Raw genomic sequence first — 10,022 nt, forward strand, 5'->3', positions numbered from 1 at the left:
TCCACAAACAGGGAACAAATCATGCAGAGCCTTGTTAAGAAGTTTTGTTCTTATCTGAAGAGCGATAAGAAACCACTGAGGGATCTAGAAAGGGGTGGCATCATTACACTCAGGTGTCAACAGAGAGGAGCTGAGAGTGTGGAGATTATTTACCTCCTGAGATTGTCTGCTCCTGGGGGAAATCAAGAGTTCCCTGAATTTTTACTCCTTGGTACTTCACTGCAGCCCCAGGCTTGCCAGATTCATACTCATTTTAACGGGCCTTTCTAAAAGGAAGCAAAGGGGCACCAGGTCTCAGAGCATTCTCAGCAATTTCCCACTCCTCTCCAGCCTTTCTTTAAAATAATCAGCACAGGCCAGCTGTGAGAAACAGCTTGGCGAGGGGGAGTGGGTCAGGCAGGGTGCTGCTGGGCTCAGGGAGAGAATAAATAACAGCCTTTTGCGGGGGTTACTGCTGGTTACAGAACTCAATTGTGCCCAGTTTCAACCTGGCCAAGGGCCCAGACAGAGGGCTGGAGAGGCAAAAGTAGAGGCTGCCAGAAAAGCCCAGAAACTGCTGGCTTTTGGAGGAAGGTGAGTGGGAGGCTGAGTTACTGGCCACAGGAGCCCCCAGATCATCCACCTGATGGCTTTTCTGCCGGCAGGTGCCTCAGGAAGACCTGGCCCACGTTTTCAGAACTCCCCAGGGTTTCTCAATCCACCTCAGGCGGCCCGCAGTGCTCCGCCCCGCCACTTTCCAGCCTGCTAGTTCCTTCACTGACACACAGCTCAGTTCCTGTACATGGCATGGTTTGGGGTGCGGGGGAGTGGAGTGGGACAGGTATAAGAGGAAGTTGGACGCCCAGGGAAGCGTCCTGTCTAGGCAGCTGGGCACCAGGAGCCTGAGGGCAAAGGAAGAGGCCATGCCGTGCCCCCCTCTGCTGCAGCCAGGATGGGTCTGAGGGTGGCTCAGACAGGTCTCTGGGTTGGCCACAGAGCCGCTCTGCAGAGGGGCTGGCCTCCTACCTACTGTGGGAGGGGTAGCAGAGTTGGCGGGGAGAGAGATGAGGAGGCGGGTGTGAGGAGGCCCTGGATTCCTTTATGGTGGGGGGTGCAGGGAGCAGGGGGAAGGGCAGGAGGTACTTGCAGGGGGTCTCACCCTGGATTTCCCTTCAGGTTTTGTGGTCCTGGTGCTGCCCCAGAGCTGTAAGTAACCCCTTTTAAGTCACGGGAGGTGGGGGTGTGGTGAGGGCTCTGTGGAAGGGACCTTGCCACTGAGGTAGCGCTTTTCCAGTTTCTTCTGTGATTCAAATGGTTCAGAAATATTAACATTTGTTAAACCAAGGTGATGAGTATATAGGTGTTGATTATACTATTCTCTACTTTTCTGTATATTTAAAATTTTTGAAAATTAAAAACTTTCAAAGGCTCAGGTTCAATGAAGGCTTCAACTAATCGCTTACTGGGAACCACTAACAGGAGACCAGTAGCAGCATGGATGAGTGATGCCCAGTTATTCCTCCACAGTCAAGAGGGCAGAAAAGGCCTACTTTGCAGCAGGAAAAATTAGAATGAGCAGGGAGGAGGAACTTCTGGGTCCATTGGGATATTGTGCCCCAGCTCGGGGGATGGACTGAAGGGGCCTGGGGGCTGCCATTCTGGGTGGGTTACAAGTTAGGGGCACTCCCACAGGAAGGCAGAGAAGAGATGGGCCAGAGCCTCTCAGATCAAGGACTCCACTGAAGGTCCTGCAAGACTCTCGCCTGAAGGCCAGGGTCTTCTGATATGGCTGTCGGGTCCCTCTTCTCCTTCAAAGTCACTGCCTCCAGGAAGCCTTCTTTACTTGTACCAAGTCCCATTTCATCTTTATTCATAGGCACCCCCCTCACCCCATACAGTGTTCTGTTCTTAGTCTGCAGTATGTTTATCTACTATATTTGATCTTTTCTAAGCATTTTCAAAATAGACCTTATTTTCATCAGACAGAGGACTCCCCTGAGCCAGCCCTTTGCATTTAGAATTCTAACTTTGCTCACAATTCTGCCCATCAACCCCGCCCCCCAAAACCCCATTAGTGCTCAGCTCAGGGCTCAGCCAGAGGGTCCCTGGCTCAGTCTTGGCCTTCTCCTCAGGTGCTGCATACAAGCTGATCTGCTACTACACCAGCTGGTCCCAGTACCGGGAGGGTGATGGGAGCTGCTTCCCAGACGCCATCGACCCCTTCCTCTGTACCCACATCATCTACAGCTTTGCCAACATAAGCAACAATGCGATCGACACCTGGGAGTGGAATGATGTGACACTCTATGACACACTGAACACACTCAAGAACAGGTTGGGCCACTGGCTGGCCAGGGAAGGAGGAAGATGGAGGGTTAGCAGGGCTGGTCTCAGGGCAGCGTACTCCTGCTCAAGAGGGTGGGCGAGGTCCCCAGTACTCACCTCTGGGTGGAGAACTGGAGGGCCTTGGCTTAAGTGGGAAGAAGTGATGAGGGCAGGTGTCAGGGTGTAGAAGAAGACCATAGAAGAAGGTACAGCTGAGCTCCCCTGGGAAAAGGACCCCTCTCCGTCCTCTGAGGGTGCCTCTCCACGGAGAAGGTCCTCATGACTCTATTTTGCCATATCCTGGCTTCCCCACTGGAGGGAACAAATATGGGCAACATATCTCAGAGTAACTGCCACAAATGCTTAGAAAGTCTTAGAAACTGAATCTCAGGGTTGGAAGGACCTCAGAGGCCTGATTCAGCCTCCCACCCAAAGCTAGAAGCCTGATACAGCCTCCTAAATGTGGGGCCACCCCATGTCACAGCAGCTTCACTCAACCCCTGCCCTCCTGCCTCCCTGTGCCCCACAGGAATCCCAACCTGAAGACCCTTCTATCTGTTGGAGGATGGAACTTTGGTTCTCAAAGGTAGGATGACTCATCCCCCAGAGGTTGATGGAATAGGAGGAGGCATAGCTTTCTCCTCATCCACTGGATGGGGGTCACAGGGACCCCAGACTGGTCAGGCACAGGGGTCTGAATGGTTGTCAGGAGCCTGCCTCATGTACAACCACGAAATCAGAGCGCAGAGAGGGAAAGGAACTTGTCAAGAGTCACACAGCAAGGTGGCAGCCAATGCCCTTTTTACTACTTCTCAGACATGAAAACAAAGAAATTTGGGGCGGCGAGGGATACTGTCCTAAGGGCTGGAAGGAGAGAGATGGAATGAATGGGAAATTTGGGAGTGGAGCCCCTGTGAGGACATCCTGGAGTGGGTAGAATTGGAGCAGGCTTTAAAAAGGGGGCAAAGATGGCCATAGCAGCTCTCATTTACTGAGCTGTTACTATGTGTCAGGCATCCTATCCAACCATTATCACATGTAATCCTCATAATAGCACTATGAGATGTTACATTTATGCCCATTTTACAGATGAGAAAACTGAGGTTCAGGTTATAACCTGCTCAAAGTGGCTTGGCTAGTAGGTGATAGAGCCAGGGATATCTGGCTCCAAAGCACATGGTCTTTCTAAGATAATTGGAGGTGGGTCCTGTCCCAACCATGCCCTCCTAGAGCTGTGTGGGTTCAGACTCCCAGCTCCACATGCCCCAGAGACCCTTCCAGAGGGCTAAGGCACCCAGCGTGTTGGTACTGAGCCCTCTACTGGGCTGATTTCGGTTCTAGATTTTCCAAAATAACCTCCAACACCTGGAGTCGCAGAACTTTCATCAAGCTGGTGCCACCATTTCTGTGGACCCATGGCTTTGATGGACTGGACCGAGCCTGGCTCTACCCCGGGCAGAGAGACGAGCAGCATCTCACCGCTCTGGTCAAGGTGCTGGTTGGGTCAGGGAAAAGGGCAGGGAGGTAGGGAGCATCAGGGAGTGGGGAGGGCAGAAGCTGTCTTCAGAGATATTCTCCTGAGGCAGGCAAAGGGGGACTGAGGCCTCTTTGCTGCAGGGTCCTGAGATCTGGACCAGGGATAAGACAAACAAGCCTGTGTCCTGAGATCTCACACAGCAAGGAAGACATCTTTTGACAACAGTGGGAGGTAGGGTGGGGTTCTAAGAGGCAGAGGTCACTAAGCGGAGAACCCATTCCTCACTGCCTGTATTCATTCCCAAACCAACACTGCCCACTCCCCAGCATGCACTGCATCAGAGGTACTCAGTTACCCCAGGGACAGAGTGATCATTTAAACAAACTGTTCACGGTACAATATAAATCACTTTAATTTTGTGTTCTCCTTTATAAGCTTGAACAAAGTACAGACCAACAGGTAAATATCTTCCAGCATCATCTGAGGACCAAGTGGGATCACTCTCTATCCTCATGGTCCCTCCAGGACAGAGAATAATTGAGTGTTGATGAGTATGCACGGGGTGTAGGGACGAGATTGGTCCAAACAGTTTTTTAGGAAAAAGATGGGTGAGTCTGAGGATGAGACCACTTTATCGTTCCCACTGAGCTCCAGTCAGGTTGGAGATTACAGCAGACAGCGAAGGCCAATGACATGCTCAGAGATCTTTCGCCTCAAGCCTTGCTGTCACTCACCTGCTTCTCTCCCAACAGGAAATGGAGGCTGAGTTTGCAAGGGAAACCCAGGCAGGAGCAGAGCAACTCCTGCTCAGCGCGGCAGTGCCTGCTGGGAAGATTGCCATTGACAGAGGCTATGACATCGCCCAGATATCCCGGTGAATCTCCTTCCTGATGCACTCTGCCCTAGCACTCCATGTACAATCAGAAGACTGGGCTTCTAGTCCCAGTTTCTCCAAAGATGTGTGACCTTGAGCAAGTCACTTCCCCTCTGTGTGCCTCAGCCTCCCCATCTGTCAAACGGGGCAAAACGATCCCTGTCCTTCCTTTTCATTTGGGGTATTGCGCTGCTCAGTTGAGAAAGTCGTTATGAATGTATGTATTTGTGGAAAAGGAAGCAGGGAAAGTTATACAAACCAGCCAGTCACTAGTCTCTGGAGGGGCAAGGCAGCAGTAATGATACCTTTCATTTCCAGGCTGCTGGGGAGTCCTCACAGTGCTGTCACATGCAGGTGGCCCCCTCCCTTTCCTGTTCACCCCGCCCCTCCTCCTCGCCTGCCTCCTCATGCGTGAGAATGAGCGGTCCCCAGCCAAGCAGGCTGACCTCTCGGTGCAACAACGGCATGGGTCTTAGGAAACCCAAGAGTGAAAGACAAAGGCTCTTCGCTCTGACTTTAGAATCTTCTTTAGGGTCTTAGGGAGTGTAGACTTGGTGCTTTAATTGATCACTTAGAGGGTGGGAATGAGGTGGCTCTCAACCATTTGCCCCAAACACCTGAAGCTCATGTTCATGCAATCCACCTGCAGACCCTACACCTTTGTGTGTGGAAACCTTACTTCCCACCAGGAGGAATCATAGGTTCAGGCCATCCTTTGGTCCTGCTCTCTCCCGACAAGGCTAGCTGTTGATGCCACTTGTAATCTGCTTTCTCAAAGATGAATGTGGCTGGAGTGGAGGGGGTGATGTGTGTTGGAGGCCAGCTCCCAACTGTGTGCTGGGGGCGGATTGGAAGGACCCCATTCTTGCCTTGAATGCTCCTGTGGGACCCTGAGCCCACGTCCCAGTGTGGCACAAGGGACGTGGTCCAGCAGCCTAGACAGCGGGTCACTGGGTTCTGCTGGGTTTGGGGTTAATGGCTTTTCTCTTGGCTGCCTGTTTCTCCAGCTCACATCCTGCTAGGGTGGCGCGCTTTTTCAATTTTTCGCCTTGCCCTGCATCCACCCTTCCACAGACACCTGCACTTCATCAGCCTTCTGACCTACGACTTTCATGGAGCGTGGCGCCAGACCATAGCACATCACAGCCCCCTATTCCGGGGCCGGGAAGATACAAGTTCTGACAGATTCAGCAATGCTGTGAGTGTCCCAAAGGAGGGAGGGCTGAGAGGGGACCACAGACATGCCACTTGCCAGAGCTCAGATACCAACCTCTCCACTCCTCAGTAATCCTGCAAGGGAGGGGTTATAGGGCCCACCTCACAGATGAGGAAACTGAGGCCCAAAGTTTATGCATTCTCCACAGCTCTGGGAACTGGGGAGGTGATACTTCCATAAAGAGGCAGGACATCTCCTGATGGACCTGTAGGGTGGACCTAGTGAAGGCAGAGGGCAGACTGAAGAGAGCACAGAGAAGGCTGGGGGCTGAGAGGGCAAGAGTCTAGTCTAGACCTGCCATTGTTTGCTGTGTAACCTGGGCCAATCGCCAGATTTCTGCAACTATTGAACAGTAATAATCCCTTCCTATACCTAAGAGGATTTTTTTCAAGACTGAAATTACACAATGCTTTTTAGACTGACATAATAGGTTCCCAGAAGGAAGGGAATTCCAGACGCGTCTAGACCTGGAACTCCACCTTTCAAGGCAGCAGTGGGAACTGCACAACCTTTCCCCTCCTAGACCACCAGCATCTAACTGCTCAAACTGTCCTGCCCTACCCACCCACAGGACTACGCTGTGAGCTGTGTGTTGAGGCCGGGGGCCCAGGCCAATAAGCTGGTGATGGGTATCTCCACTTTTGGGAGGAGCTTCACCCTGGCCTCTTCCAAGACAGATGTGGGAGCCCCGACCTCAGGGCCAGGAATACCAGGTCGGTTCACCAAGGAGAAAGGGACCCTCACCTACTATGAGGTATGAGCTGGGGAGAAGGTAAGATTTCCCGGGGCACCCGCAGCCCCGAGGAATATGAGCCTCCCACCCCACCCACACTTTACTCCTTTGGAAATTAAAAAAAATGTTCCAGCAGACCTAGCACTCTGGAGAAGAGGGAGGAGGAGGCCAGGCACATCCTGTCTGCACCCCCTCTGGCCACCAAGTTGGGGGCCTTCCTTCTAGCCCAGGAAAAAGCAATGGCCAAGAGGTAGGTTCTTTTGTTTCGGCCCATCCTCTGCTGCTCTGTGCTGCCTTGGGCCGGTCCTCAGTGTCAAAGCACTATTTCCCACATCCCTGTTTAAGATGCAGGAAGCTAATCAGAGCCCCCATAATGCCCTCAGGTTACAGCAGCTACAGAATCCTGGGATCTTTGCATCTGTTTTAAGTAAAGTTGTGCGAAGCCTGCAGTCTCTAGGGGAAGATGTAGCCTGCAGGAAGAAGCAAGGGGCTGAGAGATTTGGGCTGTGGCGTCCCCCTGGTGACCCGCAAAGTCTCAGCACAGCTCCCCACACCACGCCTGCCCTGTTCTCTGTTCAGATCTGTGACTTTCTCCGCGGAGCCACGGTCCATAGACTCCTTGGTCAGCAGGTCCCCTATGCCACTAAGGGCAACCAGTGGGTGGGGTATGACGACCAGGAGAGCATCAAAAACAAGGTATGTACCTAAGGCCACACCCCAAGTTGAAGAGGGGGAGGGAAGCCCCCTGCACCGAGGGTGGGGCTTGGCTACAGAGGTGTTTGGGGTCTCAGGTGTCTGCTTTTCTCTCCCATGGGGAGGTGTCCAGATAGCACGCCCTCCATAAGCACCCTGGCCCAGGGAACCCAGCCCTGCCTGCTCTGGGTCTCCAGAGCAGGTGCGGTACCTGAGGAACAGGGAGCTGGCTGGCGCCATGGTGTGGGCCCTGGACTTGGATGACTTTCAGGGCACCTTCTGCGGACAGAATCTGCACTTCCCTCTCACCAGTGCTATCGAGGATGCGCTGCTGAGGTGTAGCCTTCGGTTCTTGGGCACACAGTGGGGCAGAGATCACTTGGCCCTGACTGGCTAGGAGCCTGATCACCTGCCCTGCTGGGTCCCCTGTTGAGCTTCAGTCTCCCTTCCTTGGGCCCATGCGGAGGGCCACAGCTCTGCCATCTGAGCTCAGCTCCGGTGGACAGGCAGGTAGGAGTGGGGCTGTGGGACCAGCACAGTGTAAGACACGGGGTCAGCACATAGCTGCTGATTAAGGAGCATGCTCAACTCCTCCAGGCCCCACACAAGGAGATTTCTTCCACTCCCTTACCCCCAGGCCTCTATGCCTAAGGACACCCTTTTGGCAAGCTGTACCACTGCAGAGTGAAATATCTTACAAGAAGCAGCGACCACGCTAATTATATCCTCTGCAAAGCCCAGCTTGAAACCTTTACTCAGGGCCATAATCAGGTCCCCACTCCACTTCCCTTTCCTGATTCTGCAGCTGCTCAATAAAGCACTGGGGCCCGCCAGTTACTAGCGCTTGCTTCAGTCTATCTTTGTGGTCCCACTGGACCCACGGGGCTCACCTCCCCCATCTCTTCTGGATTCCTCTCTCTCAGGCTGGGTAGTCCTGAGCTGCGGAAAATGAGACCACCCTGTCCTCTGCCGGGCCCCAAGAAGTCCCCCAAAGAGGCAAGCATCGCCAGACCCATCAGTCATGGACTTAACCCAAGAGGGCTGATGGGCTTCCGGATCTTAAAGTCATTGTCGTCCAGACTTCTCGATACAGTTCCTTGTTGAAAGAAGCCTTTTCTGTTTCCAGGGGCTAGCAAGCACTAGGAAGGAAACCCTTTAACACCAACCCTTCATCTCCTCTCACCTCGGGGAGATGTAGGAGCCAACACAGGGTCAGGTTAGAGAGAGCCCTGACCCTGGACTCTCAGGGCTAGAAGGAGACACCTATGTTATCTCACATACTCTCCCTCCGTCCCAGGCCTAGAGTCTCTACAGGGCTTGAGAGCTAGCCTTCCAACCTCCCCCCACACTCTCAGTGACCAGTTGCTCATTACCTTAGAGGAACCCTTTCCATTGCTGGACTGAAATCAGTCAGATGTCCTAGGGCTGTAACCCAGCCCTCTGTCTCTCCCCTCTTGGGACATAGCCCTCAGCCCATGCAGAGACCAAGACTCCTCAGCTGAGCCTGGGACATGAGGTGGGGGCCAGATGGGACGGGATGAGTCAAACGGGATGAGCGCAGACCAGCCAGCCTTCCAGGCTTTATGAAGTAGAGATGTTCTCAGCAGTTTCTGTGAACTCCCAGAGCCCCAAACATGCCTTGTATCCCAAGAGAGTTCAGCTGCATGCTCCAAAACCAAAGAGAATTTATCTGTGGATTCCCTAGTGTTTGGATTATCTGTGACTTGGCCTAGTGATTTGTGACACTGGTTTGAGGTGTGGGGAAGAAAATACCTATCGGCCTCCCTGAAATCTGAACCAGCTGGAGCAGGGCAGATGCAACTGATCCCAAGGTCACTGCCAAGCTAAAGGAAAAGAGAGTGAGAACTTGGCCAGAGCTTCAGGGGTACCTGGCATTTCACTGCTGGCCAATGGGCCAAGCATTCCCTCATCCCTGCCCACTGCCTACTCTACCACACAGGGGTCTTTGAAAAGCCAGGGGCTGTGAGTCCTCCAGGGAAGTCAACCCCCACCCTACCTCCCCTGGCCACCCTTCCCCCATCCTGAGACAGTCTCTGGAGGGCTGACTCAGGGTCCTGCAGAGTTAGTCACATTCACTTATAGCTGCAGAGTCAGAGGCCAGGGATAGAGATCGGGTCTCCAGTCCTGGAGGACTGCCCAGCAGGACACTGAGTCACCCGGCAGAGGGCACGGGCACCCAAGCAGGACAGGATCTGGAGGCTCCCCAGACCCTCCACTGCCTCTCCCCAACAAGGACAGCCACTGGTGAGAGGTGGCCACACTCCTGTGCCCCTAAGCCCTGGGGCAGGGGGAGAGCATGCATACCACTGAGGGACCTAAATAAATTACATGTGTATTGATTTTTAAATTATGGGATGTATCATACAAGCTAAAGAGTGCGTAAAATGTATTTGTTTAATTTAAAGAATTACTATACAGTGAAAGCCTGTGTAACCACCACCCAGGACAGGAAATGAGACCTCATTAGTGCCCCTGAAACTCCACAGTCACATACCTCCCTGTCCCTCTGCCCAGAGGCAGGCACTGTCCTGACCTTCCCTGCCTTCTTTTGTGGTCTCACCCGCTAGAGACACCCCTTGAAGAAGAGAGCTGGTGCTCCCCGTGCCTGAATTGGATATGAAAGGTGTCTCATCGCTCTCTGTGCCTGGCTCCTTTGCTCCCCGTTATGTCTGTTAGATCAACCATGTAGCTGAAGTTTGCTCAT

At 53.2% G+C, this 10,022-nt stretch overlaps 1 protein-coding gene across 1 annotated transcript; it reads left to right on the plus strand.

Annotated features, from left to right (window-relative positions):
- The first annotated feature begins 931 nt into the window (after positions 1–931).
- CHI3L1 (chitinase 3 like 1) lies at positions 932–7,694 on the plus strand. The gene is made up of 10 exons (XM_060019097.2): positions 932–956; positions 1,156–1,185; positions 2,112–2,313; positions 2,834–2,890; positions 3,646–3,796; positions 4,534–4,655; positions 5,730–5,853; positions 6,443–6,625; positions 7,184–7,300; positions 7,500–7,694. Exons 1-10 carry the CDS (start codon positions 932–934, stop codon positions 7,692–7,694), a joined length of 1,206 nt encoding a protein of 401 aa, XP_059875080.1.
- The last annotated feature ends 2,328 nt before the right edge of the window (positions 7,695–10,022 follow it).

Source organism: Delphinus delphis, chromosome 1 (assembly GCF_949987515.2).
Source record: "Delphinus delphis chromosome 1, mDelDel1.2, whole genome shotgun sequence".
Taxonomy (NCBI): Eukaryota; Metazoa; Chordata; class Mammalia; order Artiodactyla; family Delphinidae; genus Delphinus; species Delphinus delphis.